The 23,709-nt window shown below is 39.6% G+C and overlaps 1 protein-coding gene and 1 long non-coding RNA gene across 10 annotated transcripts in view; one reads left to right on the forward strand and one right to left on the reverse strand.

The window, feature by feature from the left end:
• The window catches only part of PRDM1 (PR/SET domain 1), a 130,713-nt gene that overhangs the window by 96,502 nt on the left and 10,502 nt on the right, over nucleotides 1-23,709 (forward strand). For 6 of the 9 annotated variants that reach the window (XM_019499923.2, XM_019499930.2, XM_019499922.2 and 3 more), the window contains 3 exons: nucleotides 10,469-10,717; nucleotides 17,746-17,865; nucleotides 21,109-21,361. In XM_019499923.2, the coding sequence (XP_019355468.1) occupies nucleotides 10,469-10,717; nucleotides 17,746-17,865; nucleotides 21,109-21,361 (622 nt within the window). Of the gene's footprint in view, nucleotides 1-5,713; nucleotides 8,936-10,139; nucleotides 10,216-10,468; nucleotides 10,718-17,745; nucleotides 17,866-21,108; nucleotides 21,362-23,709 lie in introns of those variants that run through there. The other 3 variants (XM_006260362.4, XM_019499928.1, XM_019499924.2) reach the window with 3 other exon arrangements.
• LOC132252125 (uncharacterized) lies at nucleotides 9,706-11,360 on the reverse strand. Its single transcript, XR_009463904.1, has 2 exons — nucleotides 11,266-11,360; nucleotides 9,706-10,205 (listed from the first exon to the last, which is right to left on the reverse strand). It is a non-coding gene; the product is annotated as an uncharacterized LOC132252125 (long non-coding RNA).

Below are 23,709 nucleotides of genomic sequence, written 5' to 3' on the forward strand. Positions count from 1 at the left end.
AACAAAGAAATGTTCTCTGTTTGCCTTTATGCTTTAAGTAATTTTTTTTGGCATGTGGCTGACTACTGATTTCAATGTTATTTCCTTAGTTTAATCTTTAGCTTCATATTAGAAAGGGCTGTTAAGTGATGTGGTATTCTATCTTTTGATGTTACTGAGCTGTCAAGATTAGTTTTATGTATGCAAAACTAGGTATCAGTACTGGCTTTCTAGATTCCTTTTAGCTATTTTTTGTTCTTATTGTCATGTTACTGAAGTGAAGAAATAATACTTTACAGAATGGTAATGATTTCTCTTATTGTATCTGTTAGTTAAGTGTTCCTACATGACATTACTGGGAGAAGTACCAAAGTGTGCCTGAATAGTGTTGTATGGCTGCACTTTTTCTAAAGAACTTCCTGACTGAAAACAGTCATTTGGCTGACAAGGTTCTTTAGGTAAATCCGATCTATTTTATTAGACCAACTAAATAGTTGGAAAAACTGTTCTTTGCAAGCTTTTGGGCACAAACACCCATCTTCAGGCAAAGGGTTCTGCTGAGGCTGTCAGAATAAGGTATTGTATAACAACTCTGTGACCACCTCAGGGTTTGTTAACTTGCTTGTTTGTTACCAAGGCTGATTTATTTCTTTGAATATTGGGTGGAGGAAGGAGATTCAAACAGAAGAGTTGTTATTCTTCTGTTTTAATTATAATGAATGGTTTTAATAAACTCTTTTTGTGCCATGAATTAAGTGAAACTATCATACATGTCAGAGAAGAAAAATGTGGTGGTTGTTATAGATGGGACAGTTGAGGGGTTAGATGGCTAGATTTGGGACTTAGAGTTTTTTCTTTACTTGGGGGAGATACTGCTGGGTAAATGTGTTTACTTTTTCTTTAGTATTTATACTAGTTAATGTGTTGTACCAGATAAATCTACTTCCTGAGCCCATCTTTCAGCTTTCTCCCCTCCCTCCCTCCCTAGTTGACAAATGGTTTGAGTTTGACACAGTTTTTATCAGTTGAGCCCCTTGCTGGGTATGCACGCCTGCTTGTTTTTGCTTTATCATGAAAAGTGAATTATCTGCAATATTTTGTTACCATTCTAACTAGCAGTTGGCAGGCCCTTAATAGAAGGACTCATTTGGATTCCAGTCTGAAGAGTCTGTTGTCTTTGCAAAGCCCAATTGTTACTGTACAGGGAAACAAAAGATTTAGAGCTTTCTGTTCAGCAATCTGCTGCTGCCCCACTTCTTGGGGGGCATTTTATTTGTTATTGCAGCCTCATACACTAAATTGATAAACTAAAAGGACATATGCAGTATGATAGCTGCAGTATCGAGGACTTTGTATTTGTTTTGGTAGGATGAAATACATTATTTTGTGGTGGCTTCTGGTATGTTTTGAACTTGGTATGAGATTCCAAGCAATAGGGAAAGCATCGACATATGAAAGTGGTTGTTTCCTAAGCAATTGCTGTCAGGAGTAGGACTTTGCTGATTTATTTCAAGTGGGTTCCAAATCCATTAGGAATCAATATTGATAGTGGAATTGATGTTTTCCTGAAATGTTGATATAACCCATACTCAGGTTTGTTCCTTTTTTTTTTTAATAAAGCATAACCTAAGATTCCAGTTTTAACACGTTCACATTAATACAAGGCTGATAAGCTAAAGTTAAACAGAGAGAGACCCCTGAGTGCATGGGGTCGGCTGCTAGGACTTCTGGAATTTAGTGCTATGTTTTGCATAGATTGTGGTAAACTTTTGAGTAGGACCATCAGGTTTGTTTGTAAAGATGAAGCAGAGAGGATTCACTAGACATAATTTTTATCAGAGGAAACGGTTGTGAAGCAGAAACCAACTTACGTGGGTGAGTGGAAGGTCATTATCAAAATGATGTGTACAGCGTAATAACTTCATAGATGTCAGAGCCAGAGGTAGTGTTGCCAGTCTCAAGCATTCAAGAAACATGAGTCAAACCTAAAAAAAATCATGAGATGGGCTGAAAAATAGTTGGGGGGGGGGGGGTTCTTTATTTTTTTCTTTATTTGGTTTCCGGCTTTTGATTCTAAGGTTTCTTTAAAAGATTTGTCTGCCGCCCTAAGGGCCAGACTCTCTTTTTTCTTTTTTTTTAAATGAGGTACTTGCAAGTGCACAGTTCTAGGAGCTAAGACTTTTTTAGAAAAACACCAAATACCATGAAGTTAAGATAAAATTATGAATGCTGACTGCACCATATAAACAGAACTGTTAATGATCATCTTGGCTGACATCTTTTATAGCTCATCCTATTAAACTTCTCCCAGGGATTCCTGCATCCAGCATAACTTCTTGAAGTAGAGTCTCTTTCTGCTCTCTCCCCATCCAAAACAGACAAGTCTGAGTTGTGTCCTCAAAGGCTTTCAGTTTGCTAACAGTGACAAAATTACTGAGGCAGTAGCTACAAACAAAAGTACATGCAAGTTTGGCAGCTACTCTTAATACAGCTATTTGAATTACCAGCGCGCATCTGCTGTACTCATAGAGCCTAATGAAAAGTACAGTTTAATCACTGGTGTGCCAAATTGAGCATGATTAGCTGTTATTGCAGATTAGTACATTGTCTGGAGCTTCAGAATTATTGATCTGGCTGCTGTGTTCTGATGTTTTCCTTGCCCTCACCAGTAACCTCCTTACTGCTTAAGGGAGGGGAAGCAAAGGAGGAGGAGGAGGAGCAAAGAGGTCCAGATGGGAAGAAAACAGGTCCTGAAAAGACCACATAGGAAGTAGGTCAGGTACTCTGGAGATTAAAGAAGCATGCTTCATCCCTGCACGCAGGAGGCAGGGACAAGTAGCATACAATTACCAGGAATTAGAACAGCAACAAGTAGTGCAGATTTATCAGCTTTAATTGTCTATTGTCAGGACAGAGCCCTTCTTGCATATCAGGCTGCTGCCAATGCCTTAATACCTCTAATGGACTCTCTATTGTGGGATTATCTCTCCTAAGGACAATGTCTTTCTTTAAAACTAGTTGTTTTGGGAGACCAGAAAAAGTGGCTTCAGCCCTTGTTTTTCCTCTTTGATTTGTTGCATTCTGCAGGAAGTAGCTGAGAGGCCAGTGTTGCTCTTCTGTCAGCAGCAGTATTCCTTTAGGGGAACTGAGAGATGCCTATTTAACATTAACCCCCTTTCCCCAATGAGTCCCATCAGGAAACAATAGTCTGTTGATAAAGAGGAGATAAGCAAGGACACATGGTTTAAGAGTCTCTCTGCTATCTGTATTTTAAGGGCTTTCCTGGGTTTTATAAAGTAAACATTACAACATTTAAAGAAGGATAGAGTGTCATCTATTTAATGAGAAGCTGTGTTTAAAAGCAGATGAATTCTTCTCTCCCTATCCTAGACACACCAAATGCACAGGTATGAAAAGTCTGTAATTTTACCACTGTCAGATATGAAGTGACACCATACTCTAAAAAGTAAACAGGAAGTGCAAGTTTCATCTTTTCCATATCCCTGTCTGGTATTAAATTTGATGCCCATACTTGATACTTGAGAGCCCTTCAGTCACACGTGTCTTCATTTGGCTTTAAGCTTCTGTATGGTGCATGTCTTTTTGATAACCTGTTTTGTAATGTGGTCTGTGGACCAGATCTTCACCTGGTGTCAAGTTCCAAGAAAGCAGAGGGGCCCCCACTGACTTGAAAAAGAATGAATCTCGTGTTCTCTAGCACATTCACAGTGTCTGGCTGCATAAACAGGATTTTAAATGGAAACAAAATTGTGCAGGAAGGAAACCTTGCCTACACAACACTGTGGTTCAAATCACTCTTAGTAACTGAGAGATTTGTGGGAGAAATACTGCAAAAAGCTCCATTAAGTTAGGAAAGGTCTCTCAGGCTGAAATCGTGCAATACACACAAGATGGCTTTGTTGTCTGAGATATTTACGAGGAGACTGTAGATTGACATGTATGAAATAGTCATCTGAAAATTCCATCCAAGGAATGGATTATTTATTGGCCGTAATTTGAAAATGGGCATATTTTAGGTGATTATATCCTAAAATCTGAAGATTTTTTTCCAAGGAAAGCTGGGCCTTGTTTTTTTAGGGTAGGTGGATGTGGCTAGAATATTCTATATCTTGAATTTTGATGCAACGACATCTCAAATTTTTATGCAAAACACAAAATTGGGGCTTGCAAGTATGTGCAAAGTAAACAAAAAGGTATTAGCACAAAACTCTTAGCGCTCAGCCAGGAGCTGTCCTCTCTCTCTCTCCAGAGACTACAGATTTGTGGTGGGGAGTTGGCCTGTGATAAGTACCCGCATGTATGCGGCCTTCTGTGATGCATCTTTCTTCCCATGAGGGATACGTAGGTGACTCCTTACATTTAATCCTTTCCCTCTTCCTTCCCTGCCCCCAACAACTACATTTCCTTCTCCCTATCTGAAAACAGAAGTGAGAAGGCAAAGCCTTTCCTCTAGCTTATTTCACAAAACCCTGTTTGCGTAAGACGGGTGTCAAACTCATTAGGCCCCGTAGGCTGGAGTGGTGCAGGGCCAGCCCATAGAGCACAAACCAATCCCATGTGTTGGAACCAGTGCACATTTTTGGTCTGGTTGCATGGAGCATGTGTCCTGGACCAGCCCCACATGTAGCATGCAGTGTTTGGGGCTTGGACAGAGTCCAGAGCATGCTGTATGTGACATGCATACTGGTCCAGGGCATGCTGCATGCAGCATGGCATGCAGGTCCAGTCCAAGACCCATAAGCAGCACCCGATGATAGGGCTTCACAGGTAATATCAGACGTGTGGGCTGTATCTTTGACACTCCTGGCATAAAAGAAAAGTTGCTTAGACTGTCTTGTTGTCATTCTACTGCCTATGCTAAAAGAGAAGCAAAGAGGAATGCATTTCACAGATAATTCTTGCCCGCTGCCTCAAATCTCTTTCAATACACAGAAGACTGTCTTAGGAGGAACATTTTTCCCTTAGAGCTGAGGAGGATCCCTTTGAATTGATCCTAAGTAACCTGAATGATATTTGGTTTGAATAAGACTCAGCCAAGGAAAAATAAATTATGGCAGGTTTTAACAGGTGTAAAGGAACACTTAGAGAGGGAGAGTCAGACTTAAAATTATGCTGTAGCAGAGAGAACAACAAACAGACCTACTCTTGTACAGGAGAGATAAAAATAAATGTGGAGGAATTGGGAAGTACTATGAGGTAATAAGCAGGGCAATCTTAATTGAAGGCAGTCCCTGAAAGCTAAAAGTATTAGTTTAAAATGTCCTTGCAAAAATACTCCGAATAGCCTAATTTCTCTCCTTATGTGCAGCATCACATTGAAGCAGTCTAGGATATGCAAAGCCTCTGAAATCAAATTTGAAATTTATAGGTTGTTTTTCACAAAGGCCAGGAAGTTGTGCATTGCAAGTTGAAGGTTTTTAACTGTTGCAGATGTTACTGTGTGGTGGCTGGCCTTCTTTTCTTTGAATTAGCTTTTGTCCAGGTTTTCAAAAATGTGGACAAAAATGGGGAAGTCTAAAAGGAATGGCAACCTCAATTTGAAGAAAGTTCTTTTGGGGGCTTTATTTCAAAGGCAACATGTAGGAGATGTGTAGGGATATAAAACACAGTACCTTTTCTCAGAGTAGTGACCACAACTGGTCCCCAAATGTCAACCAGTATAAAGATGCCTACATAGAGGAAGTGGGAAATGAGGGTGGGTCTGGTTAGTACTATTGATGTGGTCAGTCTGCCACTGACCTTGTTTGGGTAAGGAAGGGGCGGATGTGAAAATGAGACTGCTTTTATCTCCTCTGTGCATTTTATCTCCCCTACAACTTTCTAAAGAAGTTTCAGTTATTGGAGCCAGCTCCCCTCCCTCCCTCTTTCCCTTACAATTACAATTCTCGAAGGCACAGAGAAAATAAGGCAACAGCAGCTGAAGTTGAGTAGCATCAGCTTGTTGTTGAGCTGAAGTGGTGATAGCATCAAAGGAAATGGATGGGGATTTCTGAGATCAGAGCTGTTAGGGCCATTCATGATTTGTTGCCAGGCTGAAAGCTGCTGCAGAAGAGATCTGCCTGAGAAATGCTGATTAATAAGGTAATTGAGGTTTTCTATGAGCAAGAAAGAAAAAATGAAAATATGACTAAAAGAGTTCTTTTTGAAATGAACAACATTTTGAGATTGCAAATTCCAGACAATAGCAGCTATTGCTATGAAAGATTTCTATATGTGAGCAGCAAACTGCCAATCAAATAAGACTTTTTTTTTTTAATGTTTCTCTATAGGGAGGAAGGTCAGAAGGTCAGTCTCTCTCTCTCTCTCTCTCTTTTTCCAAGGGAAAATTTCCCACATGCTTGTTACCTTAATACAGAACCTTTACAATTTGTGTCTGCATCCATCTCTGCTTTCCTGGGAACCTTATTTGGTTTTATTCCAGATCAAACTTCATTAGGACAAGACCTACATGAAAGTGAAATCCATCCCCTAAACTACTGTAGTTCTGCTCTCAGGCTTTTCTTACCCCTGCTAGAACACCTGGACCTAATTTTCAGGGTTGCCTTGTTGAGTGGCACAAAGCTATTTGAAGTTTGCATGTGCCATAAGTTCCACCAGTTCTGAGTGGGAGCACCGGCATCTTCCTATTTATCCAAATAATTTTTTTCATTTTAACCAATCTTTCCCCTCCCTCTTCCATACCAAAAAGACAGCCACAGTTCCTTGAGAGGCAGATTTATCTGTCCCCAGTTTTCCTTCACATTTAATTGGTCAGCACTTGAATTCTGTGTTCCAAGATTCTTTGGGTGAACCTGATCTTTTATTAGACCAACTTAAATAGCTGGAAAAAAAATTTTTAGCAAGCTTTCAGGTTTAAAAACCCTTTGTCACAACACACAGGTTCTTTTTTTGCTAACGGGGAAGTGAAAAGTTCTGAAACATCTGCACCTCAAAGTGAGATAATTTTTTAGTAAAAGAATCGAGTTCAGTATGACTACATTGTTTTTCTGCTCGATGTGGTGTGACTCAGCATCAGTTAATTACCCAATCAAGTAGGCTGGATTTCTCTTGTTTAATAAATGCTTCTACCCACTTCATAACCTCCCTAGATCTCCTTTTGTATGTGCCTAGCTTTTACCCTGTATATCCAATTACGCTTATACCCATCAGTGCCAGTACCGTTGCCACCTCTCCTGTGGAATGACACACTTGCAGCAGTTAAGCCAGGACACTCAAATGCAGGAGATGCCCTACTTCTGTCCAGTGGTGTGATGACTTCTGGGTTAGAACATACAAAAGGTTTTTAAAAAGATATGCTATTCTCAGCATGGCAAAACCTACAGGGAAAAATAATCCCATTCACCCTTCTTTATCATCAGCGCTGGCAGAGGGGCATAAAAGGTGGGGGCAGCAGATTGTGGACACTTCAAAGACACACATCTGATCTTACAAACCACTGTGTTTTTCTGTAAATAAATATGACACCCAAATAGGCCTATACTTATCAGCATGCATTTAGGAAAAGAAATCAGGTACATGGTAACCAAGAGGAAAGAAATTATAAATATGTCTAAAGATGTGAGGCAAAAAGGAAAAGCAGGAGACTTGCTCTTCAGTAAACCAACTACGGTTTGTAATTGGGTGGCTGGCTATAAATGGAATTGTGCATCATTGTTTCTCTTGAATTGGAAGATTCCTTACTGAAGATACAGGACCACTGAAGGAAGTAAGGCATCTGGTTGTTTTGTAATGAGAAGCAGGAATGCTTTTAATAATAAACAAACAGGACATTGTATGCCATCATCACAGGATGTCCTTCCTTCAGCCAACACACGGACTTGGATTGGAGGAAAAAAATTGACGAGCTCAGGGCTCGCTAATTACTATTCCAGTCCTCCTTCAATTACCAGCACACTCTTAAGTGAGCAGTCAAAATATTGTCGAACACAAGTTTCATGCTGAAACATATTTTGTGTACTGTACAAACTTTGGCATGTAAAGTTTTTAAATGTGTGCCTTATTACATGTATTTAATGAGCTTCCCATGTTTTACCTGAAGGGCAGAGGAAGCTGCCACATAAGATAAGTGATATTTAATAAATATCAGTAAGAAGCAGTTTAAACAAGGAATTAACTTTGTAGCCTTCTCCTTTTGTAAGAAATCATCTACATCCTGAGATCTAGGATAATCTATACCCTTTATTTATTCTGTATCCTGAGATCCTTGAATTGTATTAGACAACATCCCGCAATTGTTCAGCTTTTTGTTAGAAGCTTCTAAGTAGCTGCTTTTTATATTTTGTAATCTGAATGTGGTTCTTTAATTGCTAGTTTAATGGCATCCCATTTTTTAATTAAGACAGACAGCAAAATCATGTAACTGTGTCCTTAAGACTCACGGTTTAAAAAAGTGCCTGATGAATGGATTTGTAGTAGAAACTGGATAACGTATGACTAAGGTCATAGGTGGTGGTCTTGTGGAACTAAGGCTGGCTGTTAGGGAACGCTGATGTTCCTGTGAACCAACAGGGAAATTTGGGCAGAAAGAAAAAAAGAAAATTCCCCTTGGTTGGATCAGAGTTTCTGTGTTACAGGTATAGCCCCACCCCTGCAGCCGTGACTTTGAGTAAATCAGATGAGTGGCTAATAGGAAATCTGAAACAGGGAGGGGAAAGGAACAAGCTGTTTAGCTAACAGACTGAAAGTATTCTTGTAACACTCAGCCCTCCAGTGTTTCTGAGAGGCAAAAGCAGTAAGTGCAGCAGCACCTGTCTGACGGAGAACGAGCCAGTGAGCAAGCAAAGCGCAAGCCAGAAGACTTAACTCTCTAGGTGTGAGTCAGTCGTACTCTAAAACAGCAAGTGGAAGGAAGAAGAGATGTTTACTCTGTAGATATGAGTGAGACTTACATTAAACGCTGGGCTGCTGTTTGGAATTATTTGTGGACTCGACCTTGGTAAGGAGCACGATTCCTTTTTTCTGGATCTAAAACTGACCTTATACTGTGTTCATCTGAACACTTGGAATACATAGCAGTGTTTCTTCCTAGACTCTTCTGTGTTTAGTTTTGGAAAACCTAGTCTTGTAGTATTAACTCTTTCACTTCTAGATGTAACTGTCAGTTTACTTGAGTTTCACTATTAGTTTTTTTTCCTCCCTCTTCTCTTGACATTCAAATTCAGTAAGTATGTTAGCTGATAATTTTGCTGTGTGTTAGACCAAAGCATGAAGAAGTCTCTCACTACATCTTCAGTTCTTTAGATGTAGTGAGAGATTGCACTGTACAGCTGTCAAAAAAATTTGAGGCAGCAAAAATAGAGTAGACTTTGTTCTTGCAAATATTCGACCCTCTCTAGGACATTCACTGGAATTCTAATGTGCGTCTACTTTGTCCAGAAAGGAAGTCTCAGTGGGGTCAATTGATGTTTTAACTGAGAATCAAACAGTGACAGAGTTCTTGATCCTTTTCCCCAGAGATTTCTCTTTTTCTCTCTCTCTTTCTCTCTTTTTATTGGGGTGGAGAGAAGAGGAACTGCAGGGTGAAATTCTGTAGTAGTTGGATATTTTACAGGGAAAAAATGTTTTTAATTGGATTTGTGTTTTATCCCTATCAGCTTAAAAAGAAGCTTTTAGTTTTGTGTATCCTCAAGGAACAAAATATGTTTTAATACCTGTTTGATCATTTGAAAGCATTTCTGTCTTGGAACAGGCAAGGACTCAGCAGAATTTTGTTACAGGGATTTATTTGATTTAGTCCTTCAAGCTTAAAGTTTTGAGATAGCATCAAGTCACAGTCATATAAGAATTTTTTTTTTTTTTTTTGGTCCAAGGGAGTATGTTCCCGTGGTCTATGAAAGGCTGTTGCTCCACTGATGCTGGCAGGATGTAGACTTTCTCAGCCTTCTTTGCCAAAGGATAAGAGGACGTCAGGAGGGGGGCCAGGTTGTTTTGAAAGTTGTTTGTGTGTTGAAAGCTGGTGGGAAAGTTCAGGCTTCCCCATTTGGAAAAGGCAAGGCTGGGTTCCGCTCCTCCAGCATGCGCTTTCCATTTTTAGCTTCATTCAGACGCAGACAGCAGCTCCTTCCTCTTCCTCTCCTTGTTTGTGACACTTTTCTGAGGCAGCTTTTCCACAAGCACTAAGTGGTCCTGCGGCCATGACCCCACAGTCTCTTGGACATGGAATATTTTTTTTCCCCCTTCCTCTCGTGAGGCATTAAGGAAAGGATCTGGAGAAAGGTAATGCAGTTGTCAGTCTCTGGGATTTTCCCCCATTCCACTGGATCCCTATTACTAAGGCTGGCATTTTAAGACATTGCTTCAGTCAAAGCAGCTTCACTTCTACTGCTTTTTTGGCTATTACTCAACAGTACCAGCTATCCTGCATACGTTTTTAAAGTGTCACAGACTACAGTATTAGTCACACTGTCTCAAAGGAAACCACAAAAACTGAAGGACAATGGGGATTAAAGATTGTTTTCTTCTTTTCCAGGCTGCCACACAGTGTAGCTCGGACTCTGTGAGTTTCAAACTGCTTGTAAAAGGGACAGACTGGACAATGAAAATGGACATGGAGGATGCTGACATGACTTTGTGGACAGAGGCTGATTTTGAAGAGAAGTGCACGTACATCGTAAATGATCACCCATGGGATCCTAGCACTGATGGAGGCAACGTAACTCAGGCAGAGGCTTCCTTGCCAAGGAACTTGACTTTCAAATATGCATCAAACTGTAAAGAGGTAAGCAGCAGTTTGCTGGGGAAGGTTAGGGCTAGCCAGCCAATTCACAGTGCTTTGAAGAATAACTAGCTCACACTTCTATTCCGTGACTTTGAAGAAAGATCCTTTTATTCATTAAGAAATTGAAAACTAATTGTCTATCACTTGATACTTGCATTACTTTGTAACCCATCCCTAAAACTTACTCCGTACCAAATTGCAAAGATTATACTGTTTGCTTAAGTCAGTGTGTGTCCGAATACGCATGTTTAAAGTATAGGGCAATCTTTTGTGCCAGTTTTTAGATTTCTTTTTCCTAGTCCGCTCGTTGCCTCTGGCCGAGAGATTTGAAGTTTCTCAGTTGTACAATAAATAGCTTTAAAAAGAAAGAAAGAAATTCCTGGATCTGAATTTAATTATTTCTGGTTTTTGGTTATGAAATTGCTTTACCCTTCACATGAGCTTGCTTTACTTTAACTTCCTAAAATCTCAAAACACTTGCTTATCTATTAAATAAAGTAGTAGTAAAACTGGCAAGAATCACATAACAAATTGTCTCCATTACTTACTCTGGTTGTTGTTTATCTGGGTCCAGTATCTTTTACTCGTAGCTGGACATTCAAGTATATTTTATGCCTGCCTCTGGAGCGGGTATGTGTCTTTGTTTCAGAAGGGCTGGGGAGAAAAAAAGAGGCTGGATGAGCAATTACTTGTGTGTTTACTTCTTCGCATACAATAGCTATTATCGCTAGGTGTGATGTTCAACAGGATAGTAATCCTAGGGACAACCCTTCATTTCTCCTTGCATTGTGACTTTTGGTATGGCAGCTATTACCTGTGCTGCTGCTCTGGCTAAATGCACTGACCACAGATCTGAAATGGAATTTAAGCACATTCTTCTCTCTCTCATGTATCCTCCCAAAACAAGTGCCATGGTGCTACATCTATTCTTTCAGTCCCATGTACAGAAATTTGAGCTGAGTTCCAGTGGCATAGCTGTATTTGTGTATAAAGTGGCATAGCTGCATTTGGTCCTACAGTACCCTGTAGAACATACAGTGATTTGGGATCAGGATAAGATCAAACATCCATGTGAAATCTTACCCTCCTTCCCCTACTGAATGGAGGAATGTTAAAAAAAAAAAAAAAAAAAAAAAAAAAGATTGAAAATGCAAATAACTTGTTTTGTTTTGTGAGTTAAACGTTGTGTAATACTATGCAATATTATGATCCATACTTTTTAAACACTCTCTCTTTGTTGATGACACTGAACGTGTAGCAAGACAATTTACTTAACTACTAGACAGATAGCCAGTAACATGTTGGCTCCTCCAGTTCTTTGCTTTGTTACCTCCACGTAATATTGTGGCCACAATAAGAGAAGTCAGAGAAACTTTATAAATTCCCTGCGGTGTATTAGGAAACACCAGTGTGTAGGAGTTGATAATTTTCTTACACTAGTGCTCAGCTCTGTAAATTGGCTTAGGATTGTTACGAGCTTTGAACTATTTTTTTTTTATAGTTGTTCAACAGTTTCCAATTTCTTCTTAAAATATAACCAATCTAGATCCTTTGCTAGAGGGAGCCTCAGTATAGAACATCCTTCTTTTGTTCCCCTTTCTGCTATATTTGTGCTGAGCAGCACATGTAGTAAGAAAAAGGAAGAACTTTTGACTTCTATCATTTTAATCTACTGATACTGTAGTCCCCTTCTATTAAAGCCATAGAATTAAATGTATAGGAATATCTTCTTGACTTGTCAAGAAAGTAAAATAATTGCATAGCACATTCCTTATTACTTTCATCATGGCCACTTTTAGACTCTGAATCTATTTTTTTTTCTGTCTCATTTTAAGTGCTTGCTTTGTCCTGCTGCCAATTTTAATAACATGGCTTGTGTGCCTAAGTGTTCACAGGATCAAACCCAAGCAGTGGGAGGGAGGAAGCAAGATAAAGGGAGCTTGACTCTGATCTTACTGCGTTGTAAAACCAGCATAACTCTAATAGCTGTTCTTGATTTGAAAAGGGGCGAGATAAGAATTGGGTTCTGTGTGGGTGGGTGTTTCAATGCATATGCATGCATCTAAATTGTATTCCTTGTTAATTTTGGGGAAATAATTGTGGCTTCATTTTGTGGAAAGATTGGAATTCTTGAGTCAATGTATTGCCAAAAAGTCGACAGTAGATGGCTTGTGAAATACCAATGGTATCAGGATTAGATGTGTGTTTCGTGTTGGATGTCTCATGGGAGTAGGAATACTACTGTGGTGTGCGCATGTTTTGTTTTTGTTTTCTTAGCATGTATCTTTTAGCTTTGCTAATCCCGTAACTCCTCTCAAAGATTTATTGAAACAGCAAGAGATTCCATGACACATCATGCTCTTGTTTGTTCTTGGACTTTGCTGGGGGATTTTTCTGAAGGACACATTTTTCATTATGAACTCACAATATGCATCAGCATTTTTTTTTTTTTTTTTTTTTTTTTTTTTTTTTTAATGAATTGCTTCTGCTCTTAACATTTCAGGCTGTTAGATTTACTTGAAGGGTGCTATATTTTTTTTAAATATGTCAGGTCACTTTTGCTTCATTTTGGTGCTTAATGAAAGCTATATAAAAGACAGTGATAAAAAATGTACTTTACAATAATAGATGTGAATAATCTTTTTACATCAATATTTTCAAGCAGCTTTTCAAGGAATTTCCTTTCTCCTCCATCTGCTCAAAATCTCAGCAGCACTTCTTAGTATAGGATACTGCCTAGATATTTGGGATCCTAACACACCACTTATCCTGTCCTTTCAAATGCACATAGAGAAGTGTAAGTCTTGAAAACCCATTACTTGTAGTATTAGATTCTGTATGCAGTCCTTTCTGTAATAAGGCTTCTCCTGACAGGGACTAGCATTAGACTAATACTGTTAATAAAGTATAGCTTGCTAACTTCACACACGCCTTTTTTTAGAGAGAATTCTCTGAAGCCATTTTGTTTCCTCCTTAATTATGTATAGTAGAAATAAATCTGAACACCCCTTTAAAAAGTAAATGGCAGGCTGCAGAACTTGATTCAGTCTCGGTTTTCTTCTAGTCGATTTGGTAGAAATGTTCAGTTTTGTTTCATACAAACAAGAATCAGTTCTGTGGAACTGAGATAAATATATGACTAGTAATTGAAAGAAAATAACTCAGCCCCAACACACAGGATACCCACTCCAGATTTATCTTTGGAAAATGCTGTTGTGCTTAAAATAGAGTGTAGAAAGAGGGTGAAAAATACAGTTCATTAGCTTCATTTACATGGGCTTCCTTTCCTCAGAACTGATATTCATTATTGTCCAGTTCTCTCTGCCACTGTTAAGCATTTATATTTCTTTATTCCTTTTTTAATATCAAAACAAGAACCTAAGGAATACTGTTTTTTGTCTGGGAGCCATGACTTGTCAGGATGTGCTCTGTGACCCAGCCTGCTGACAGAGACGGATACGCTGAAATGGCAGGGGGGTCAGTGCTGCCCATAAAGCATCCAGTGGAATGGCTTCTGTGGGGGTAGATGAAGCATGAAAGTGTTGAAGCTTTTCAACTTCTCACTGATGTGTTTATAGAAGGCATACAGCAGCCTTGCCCCAGCAGTAATTCATTAGGACCCTGGTCAGTTCCAGTGGTGTTTCCTTCCTGGGTTAGGTGAACACTGCATTTTAACAGGCTTTTGAACATACTTGAGCTCAAGCAGAGTAGAAAAGCAATTCTTTGACTTACACATATGCAGTACCAGTCAAAATAGTGCAGCGGTTTCATTACCTATAAGATCAGACCTGACCACTGGAGACTGCACAGCTTGCTACATGCAGTGAAGCAGTTGCCTCACCCTAAATGCCAAAAACATGGTTCTTTTAGCTTGAATGGATAGTGTTCATTTTGTCATACACCAAGTATGCCAGAAGTATTTGAACTCTTTTAGCCCTGTAGTACCATGTCTTATGCATGTCATGGAGATGCTACCACAGTTGCCATGATTTGGGTTTTTTACTATTATCGTAGAAGTATTGTTTTTCTGAGAATGGAAATAAGTATCAACTGCCAGACTGTTTGCGGCAGTACTAAGAAAGCTCTGGTGCTAAAAGAAAGAAAATAAAATGTGTATAAATACATGAAAGAACTTATTTTGAAAATGTTTTCTTTATTACAAAGTTCCACGTTTGAGAGCCAAAGATAAGAGAAATTCCTTAAATGTTTCTAGAAGCCATTAATTTGTGAAGAAAGAGCCCATTATCAAACTAATGTTCATCCACAAAATGTGGTGACTACATAGAGTATCATCGTCATGTGGAAGAGTGTGCTGAAGGACACCTTGTGGACAGAAGTTTGAAATGCTTGCTCTGAGTGTGCTTTTTAGCAGCTAAGGCCCAACTTCCTTTTTGCATTAGTTCTGCAGAATTTTTGTTGTTTGTGAACAGTCCTAGGTAACCTTGATTGCCAACAGCCATCAAGCACAGTTACTAACTCCCACTGAGCTATACCCTGACAAGAGTCTCCTTGACCTTGCTTATGGTATGGGAGCAGCTTCCTGCCTGACCTGAGATCTAGAACTGAGTTGTCTTAGTAATGCAAGTGTGTACCTCAGCTGACTTATGATTCTCAGTTTAATGCTACTTATAACTATTGAGTCTCTAGAGACACACAATGTATAATAATAGATACTCTAATCAGAAACCATAGCAAGTAAAATGGGAATAAACAAGTTTAGTCAGAGTTTGAAACATGCGCACAGAAACTACTAAAATGTAGTTTACTAAACTACCTTCAGAAAACAACTATCAGATAATAATATAAATGTTTCAGGTACTGGGGAAGAATCAAATATTGTATACAATATATATCAAAAAGCATCAGCTGGAACTGAGAAGCCAGTACAGCAAATGGTTCAAGCAGTAGTGATTTCTGAACATATCTTAATTGAGACCAAAATATTTTAAAACTGGGAATGAGTTAAAAGATACCTTACAGTTAAACTGCTAGGATGTTTTATGCTTTGGCTGTGAACTTTTATTGAAAGGGCAGATAGATGTAAATGAAGATATATGGGGAAGATGAAAAGAACATCTGCCTTTTTCAGCTCTCTATGAGAAATGTAGAAGCAGGACAAAAATAAAACTGGGCCACTGAACATGTTTCAACTTGTGGTAGGTGTAGGAAAATTTCTGGACGTCCCTTTTCTCTTTTTCCCCAGTCCAGATGCACAAATCAATGGAGCATTTAGTTGTATTGACTGCTATTTTTTTTTAATGTAAACCATAAACATATGCAAATATGTATGGCACTCCTCCTGTTAATGGATTCTCTTCTTAACTCTACATCAGTTTCTTCTCATTTTGATTTTGTCATTTTAAATACAGTTTTGCTAAGAAATTGTCTATGTTGTCAGTTACAAACCAAGTGAACCATCTTGGGCATGTTTATGTATAGGCAGTATGCAGTAAAACCTGAATTCTTATTTCGCTAATACACAAAGCAGTCTCTCTTCCCTCTGTCTCACTCGCACACATAAGTTTAGCTCCAGATCTCGATCAGTATTTACAATGAAAGCTCTCTTTGGATAATAGTAACTAGTATACAGCAAAGTACCCCAAATACATTCTTACTCACAAATGGTGATGACTTTTAATTAGTTTTGTTAATTGTGCTGTTTTCTTGATAATTCACAAGTTAGGAATCTCCACAGGCACTCAATAATTAGTTCAAATCATTAAATTCTACTATAATTGTATTGTTCCATGAGTCTAGCTTGCCATAATGAGAATTATTATCTAATAAGGACCAAGGGTGGGATGTGATAGTTTTACCATGACAGTTTAGTAAGGTTAACCAACCTAATGATATTTTTACTCCCCTCCATACTTGTGCTGTAATATCAGTCTTATGAAGTCTTGATTTTTGGTTTACAGAATTACTCTTTTTATAGCACATTGTTTAAACACAAGAAAAATAAGAGGGCTGGTGGGGAAAGGGAAGAGACAAAACCAATAACTCAGCAGTGTGTTGTAAAGGGTTACTCAAAGGCACGTTCTTCTGAATAATGATGAATTGCTTCCTGATTTGTGGTCAGTGACTTTTTGAGTATAATTACTGTCAAGGAGGAAGCTGAACAACCGGTATACGTATCTTACATTTGGTATGCCAGAGCATTTTCACCAAAAACTCATGCCTTCTGCTTGATCAAACCAGCTTAACCTTTATTACTGGAACTTCTGTCTCAGTTTTAAAGAAGGTAATCTGTGAGTACCTGCTCCAAAAGTCATTCATATTGTTTGTAGCTTTAAGTTGCATGTTAATAGAAGAATTGTAGATTTTGGTTGGTTTCCTTGTTGACATTGGAAAGGGGACCAGTGTAAAGTAAAAGTTTCACTTTGATCTAGAAGAGGAGAATGCACTGAATATGTTTAGGAAACCACCAGACATGGCTACACACCAACAGACAGTTAATTGTTAGTGAATGTTACTGGTTCTTGTGACTGACACTGACCTTTGGGGAAAAGTTACAGATATAAGGATGGGGAGGCAATGCTAGTACCAATAGATTACATGCTGGTACCTTGCTGTTCTTTTAACTGTGACATATTTAACCCTCTTTTTTTAAAGAGGGGGAGGGGGAGAGGGGAAATCATTTTGATGATACTGGCTTATAAAAATGTGGTTAATCCAGTGTGTGGTAACACATATCTCCAAGCACTTTGCTTGTTTCTTCTTCTTCTTCTTTCTCTTTCTAACACACACACACACACACACACACATACACACACTCTCCCCCAAAAGGGCAGTTATACCTAATTATGCTCCCCCACTTTTCTTAATTACTTTCCTCCATATCTTTCAGTAAAGTATGAAGTACCTTGGCAGAGGTTTTATATATGCTCTCAACATGGTTGGGTGTTTCTGTTTTGCTGACTTCTCATTACCATTATGTTGTGCTTTGGGGTTTCTCTCATAAGAACAGGAGAAGTTATGCTTTTTTTTTCTCTTGAAGATGGGCTGATCCCATGCTCTTCTTCTTGTAGGTTACTGGAGTTATAAGCAAAGAGTACATCCCAAAAGGAACACGCTTTGGACCCCTGGTAGGAGAGATCTATACCACCGATACAGTTCCCAAGAATGCAAACAGAAAATACTTTTGGCGGGTAAGCAAGGGAAAAAACACACACAGTTCCATGTTGATGCAGTAAACAGATCACTAAATGAGTACAGCTGAAAAGCTGGGTCACTTCCTGTTTCAGAACCGTGCGAGTGCAGGGGGCTATTTCTTTGCTCTAGATGAACTGAAATCTGAGTGAACGTGGTAAACTAAGCTGAGTAAATGTCTGGCACTCTTGGAAATGGGGACAGCGTGGGTGGAAAGTAAGGGAGATACACAACTGTTCTTGACTTTGCCTTCTGAAACACATCAGTGCTTGATCATATGAAGAAATAGCAGTTTTGCTTGCTGTAAGACTAGGTCAGTTTGCATTTCCACATAGGGAAACCAGGGATCCTTAAAGACTGAGCACATCCCATATCCTTGATTTTATTTATTTATTTTTATTATTTTATTTTTTCTAGCTGATACATACTTGAAAACAAATGACAGGCTAGAAAGTATTATGTAATCTTTTCTCTGCAATTTTAAAATCTTCTGAAAGTGTTTTTTACATTGAGCAGTTGAAATAGTGTTGATCTCTTCAATGCATGTAGTTTAAATTGCAGACCTTTCTAAAGCTAGCTGAGAAAATGCTAGGATAAGTGACTATATGTCATGGGAGTGGCAGCACCTTGAGAATGGAAGGTAGAAGTGTTAGTATGATGTTACTGAGTGATCACAAATCAGGGCAAGGGGGTATAGAGTATAAGCCTCTCTCTGGAGCCTGAAAGATGTGTGTTGCTAAGGTAGGCAACCTGAGGAGTCAAGATAGTCTTTCCCCCTGCCTCCCAACTTGTTACCCTCCACCAGTCTGCTAGCCCTAACTTGGAGGGTGGGACAGGGAATATATATATATGGTTCCTTTCTTCTCCTTTTTATCAGGAAACCTGAATGAACTTTAATCCCTCAACCTCCTCCACAAACATGTTACCATTCCTAAGTACATCATTGATTGTGTCCTAACTCCCTCCACTGACTTTGTTGCCCTCCAGTCACAGAGAAGGCATATTACAGCAGTTTGGTAAAAGGGTGGGTGGGAAAAGCGACTTTTACATTGAATCAATTAAGTAATTGCCTCATTTCAGTGTTCTTACATTTTCTCTAATGCAACATATGCAGTGTTACATGGGTGACATGATTCACAAGGTGCTCAGGTGTTTCACTTTTGTGACCAAGATTTTAGGCCTAACAGAGGGGAGAGGCATGCTTGCCTAACTAGGCCAGGTGGGAATAATTCAGCAAATCTTGAGAGAGGGTTTTAACTAGCTTGCAGAATTCTGTAAGAAAGCAAATGCCTTTTTTGGTGAGAGGACTGTAAGTCTGAATGTAAAAGCCTTTTGGGGAAACGATATAGCAGCCTTCTAAGCATTACTAAACCTACTGTTATAATCTCTTGATTCATTCAAGACACATTGCTGTAACTCAGATGAATTCCTTCCTAAGGGCCTGAAACAGCCTTGTACATTCAAGGAAATTGTGGGAGATAGCTTCCCACATGTTACAAAAGGAATTCTGATTTTTGTTGGCAGGAATAGAAACATCTGCTGTGTGTGAACATAAATGTTCCATGCAAATGACATAGTTGAGTAGAAGGGATATGAAAGCTGTGCAAACCCCGGAGTGACATCATTTCTTGTAACTGTATGATGACTCAGCACATTTAATCTTCTTGATAATACATGGAAATCTGGTGAGATGGCAGAATTCAGTTTTGTGTGGGTGTGGGGGCGTGTGACCTCATAGGTTTGATGTGTGTGTGTGTTGGTTTTTTTTTTTTTGTTTAAGAAAAAAAAAGAAGTACAGTAAATTGTACTATCTATGGAAGGGTGACTGGAAACCATTCAGTGCAGCTTTAGAAAGCAGCTTCCGTCTCTAGTAGAAGTGCAGAGCAATGGAACCCCAAGTTCCTGGAAGTTTGCAATTCGGAGTAAACAAAGAAACTTGAAAACTCCTCTTGATAGCAGAATTCACCCGGCTCTGTTCCATTTTCTCATAACAAACACACCGCAAAATCTCTCACAAGCTTCTTTGATGAAGCCACATGTATTTCCCCCTTCTCAATTTACAGGAAGTTACTCTTAAAAGAAAGTGATTCTGGTGTTTACTGCTTGCATTAAAGGGCCAGTCTGCCTTTTCCTTTTTTCTTTTTTTTTTCTTTTTTTTTTTTTTTTAACTTCTCAATTGAACTGCTGCCATTCAAAAGAAAAAAGAAAGTAGTATGAGCACAAAGACCAGGATAGGCCCCAGAGTGTTTTCACATTCAGATAAAATGTGCCTGCTGTTCTTTATAGATCCAAATCACTCACAACCTCAGACCCTACTTTTACCTGATCATTTAGTGTGTAACTCTGGAATTCTTCAGTGGACGAACTTCACATAGTAGATGCTGAATTTAATTCTTTCCAAGAATAAAGCATTTTAGTTCTAAAGGATATATTTGTCAAGTTCATTAGATTATTAATGTTCATATTCTTACTGCTTTAAGATAACATCCTCACTCTCTGCATTAGGTTTTTTCCTCTTCTGTGTTGCCAAGAAGTTTTCATTTAAAAATGTACAAGCATGGGCATGTCCATTGAGAGGAAAAGTGACTTCTCATAGACTGTCAAATGCTGGCCCCTTTCCAGGTCTTCATTTAGTTATGGCAGGTGAAGTTCATCTTTGCCCCACCCAACCTTTCTACAAAAGGGCTACATTCCAAGTATGAGCAAGTGTTACTTTAGGACTTGGGGGGGTGGAGGATGTTTGCATAGTTTAAGCCTCTGAGCGGGGGTGGTAGGAAACTGCAAGCACAGAGGCCATAGAAAAAGCTGAGAAAGAGACTGACGTAGCTTAGTCAGTCTTATACACAGGTGACTCAAAGCATTAATACAAGCACGCACTCAAACCTGCAGTCATTAGTATCACCTACTTGTTGATCATAGCAGCAGAAAAGGAACTCCAAGGTAGACTGCTAATGCAGAGAGAGCTCTTAATTCCAAATTGTCTCTTTCATTTGTATGCTTTAACCGGGCAACACATTGACTAAACAGAAATGAAAAAGGTAACTGAGTGCATCTATCCTCTAGAGTAAGCTTTGTTTTTCTTAATGAGAGGGATGCCTTAGGGAAAGGTCACCCACCTTTTCACAGGTGAATATTGGTACCTGTATCTGTTGTCCTTTACAGTGCATACCTAATGTATGTGCGTATATACACTCCATTCAATGTATATAGATATTCATATGCACTTCCTCTCTGTCTTCCAGATCTATTCCAGTGGTGAGCTTCACCACTTCATTGATGGATTTAATGAGGACAAGAGCAACTGGATGCGCTATGTGAATCCAGGCCATTCTGTTCAGGAACAGAACTTGGCTGCTTGTCAAAATGGAATGAACATCTACTTCTACACCATCAAGCCTATCCCTGCCAACCAAGAACTACTTGTGTGGTATTGTCGAGACTTTGCAGAGAGACTTCACTATCCTTCCTCCGGAGAGCTGACGATGATGAATCTCAGTAAGTGGATTACAGTATAAACAAAGAATGCTAGTAATGTCTCTTCTGCCTGTATGATCTAATAATATGTTATATAATTATATAGCTTCATCATCTGTTGTGTCACAGTAGGTGGCTTAGAGTGGAAAGAGGGAATTAAAAAATTCCCTGTGTCTATTTAAGTATAAACAGATTATTAAAAATTTAAACAGTTATTGGTTTATAATCTTAGAATTATCTGAATACACATCTACATTTTCAAAGCAGACTTTTTAATATAGCATGAAAGTGGGAACATCTAGGGTATAGTATGAATCATAGATATTGATTTTTAAGAGAGAAGTTGTTGAGGTATTTGTGTAGGATTTTATCTGATTCCAAATGGACTGTCCTTACTGTGTGAAGATCTGGACACTGGTCATGTACATGTCATCCAAATTTTTTATAGTTTTTCCTCAGCTCTTTCACATTTTCAACATCTTTTCTCAAATTCTTGAAGAATTCTATAGGACCCACAAAGATACAGCATGTAGTTCGTGAACTATTTACAGAAGCACCGAATGTGACATTGCAAATGATACTTCTCATTAGATGGATTCGTATACCAGCACTAATTCAGCTGGCAGGTCCTTTTAGTTTTGCTCTTCCTTTTTCTCAGTCACCACATCTTGTACATTTTTAAACTTGGCAGATAACCACCCACCATATCTTCAACTTACATGAGAAAGCTCAATAGATAGTGACTTTTGCTTTAGGGACAGTATCCAAGCTGAGATAAAATCCAGGTGGCCTGATCCTGGATTGTTACGATCCTGAACAAGCTATTGACTTTGCATTAGAAGCCAGGGCTTTCCTTCTTCACTGGGTTACAGTGTTGGGCTTCCTCTCAGGCTCAAGGAATTTTGAATTATTTTCTGTAATGTGGCACAGGCTCAACAAGAGTAATGGAAATTTTCCACTACCTTAAACCAGTGTAGCCTTAGCTGTAGTGGTCTGGGTGCTCTTCTGGGAGATAGGAGATGTGGGTTTGGACAACTTCAGGCTGAAATGGGCATAGAAACAAGGTCTCCCTCATGCTAGGCAGGTGCTGTAACTACTGAATTATTGTATTAAAGCAGGGTTTGCTTGCAGAAACACTGGATCTGGTCCAGGCAGCCACAGAGCTTTGCCTGCACCCATGCCAAAGCTGGGCAAGGAGTTGCAGCAGAGCTGGACAGTGAAAAGCTGCACATGGACTTCTCCCCATTCCCTGCTCCCCACCTGTGAGTTTCTGCACTGGGGCTGGGCAGCTTCCAACTAGTCTGTCATGGGGAGAAGCAGCAGCAGTGCAGACACAGCTTCTAGCTGCCCAGCCCTGGCTCAGTCCCCACCACCTGGAAGCTGTGCTAACACCACAGCTGGAGAACTGGGGGTGGAGAAGTATCAGCAGCATGGGTGCAGCTTCCAGGTGCCTGGCCCCTCCAGAGCAAAGTCCCCTGCCAGTGATGCACCACTGAAGCTTCCCAGCCCACACAGAACCAGAGCTGGGTTGTTCCAGCCCAAGGCTTTTAAAGCTTGTCAGGTGCTCCTTTATGAAAGGAGGATGAAACCACTGACCTCTCTTTCTACAGCTGTGTTTTTGAAAGAAATGGCACAAACATGATTATTTGTGTAGAGCTGATGCATGTTAGGCATACTCGGAGCACTTCTATTGGCTCAGATCCTCCTGGAAAATTTAAGCAGAGACGCACCTAGACTGGGAATCCCATCAGGCCTAAGATAGGGCAGAGCAAGTTAGCTAGGTGTAGCTACACAAGTAATTAATGTGATAAAATCAACTTCAGCGCAGTTCGTGCTGGAGTCACCTGCTCCCAGGCACAGCGTTTTCATGTGTGCCTGGGACTGCAGCAGTTACATCCAGGGCAGAGCAGCCTCCGACTGGCAGGGAGCTTAGAGGGTCAGCCCTGGCTTCGGGCAGTAGTATCAGGCACAAGGGTGTTATAGTGGAGGACTAGCTAGCAGGCACCTCCACACTTTAGCACCCTCATGTCCCAGCCAACCCCTATTGCAGTGTACACGTGCATTTGATCGCATGTAAGTAGTCTGCTGTAAGATAGCACTGTCCCTGGTATTACTGTTCCTGACAGTACTATCTTACAGCCATGTTATATTACAAATAATACTAGCACACGTGTAGACTATGATGCTTTATTGCAAAGCTAATTAATCCACTCCACAGTAAAGCACACAGTAGATGCACCCACCAAGTGGCAGTCATCCTAGGTTGCATTACTAGCAAAAATGTTGTCCTAGGTGTATAAAGATCCAGAACTCGGACAATTTTACTAGCAAAAATTTAAGCAGCTATGGGCTTTAGGCACCTGAGAGCA

The sequence above is a fragment of the Alligator mississippiensis genome, chromosome 1 (genome assembly GCF_030867095.1).
Source record: "Alligator mississippiensis isolate rAllMis1 chromosome 1, rAllMis1, whole genome shotgun sequence".
Classification (NCBI taxonomy): Eukaryota; Metazoa; Chordata; order Crocodylia; family Alligatoridae; genus Alligator; species Alligator mississippiensis.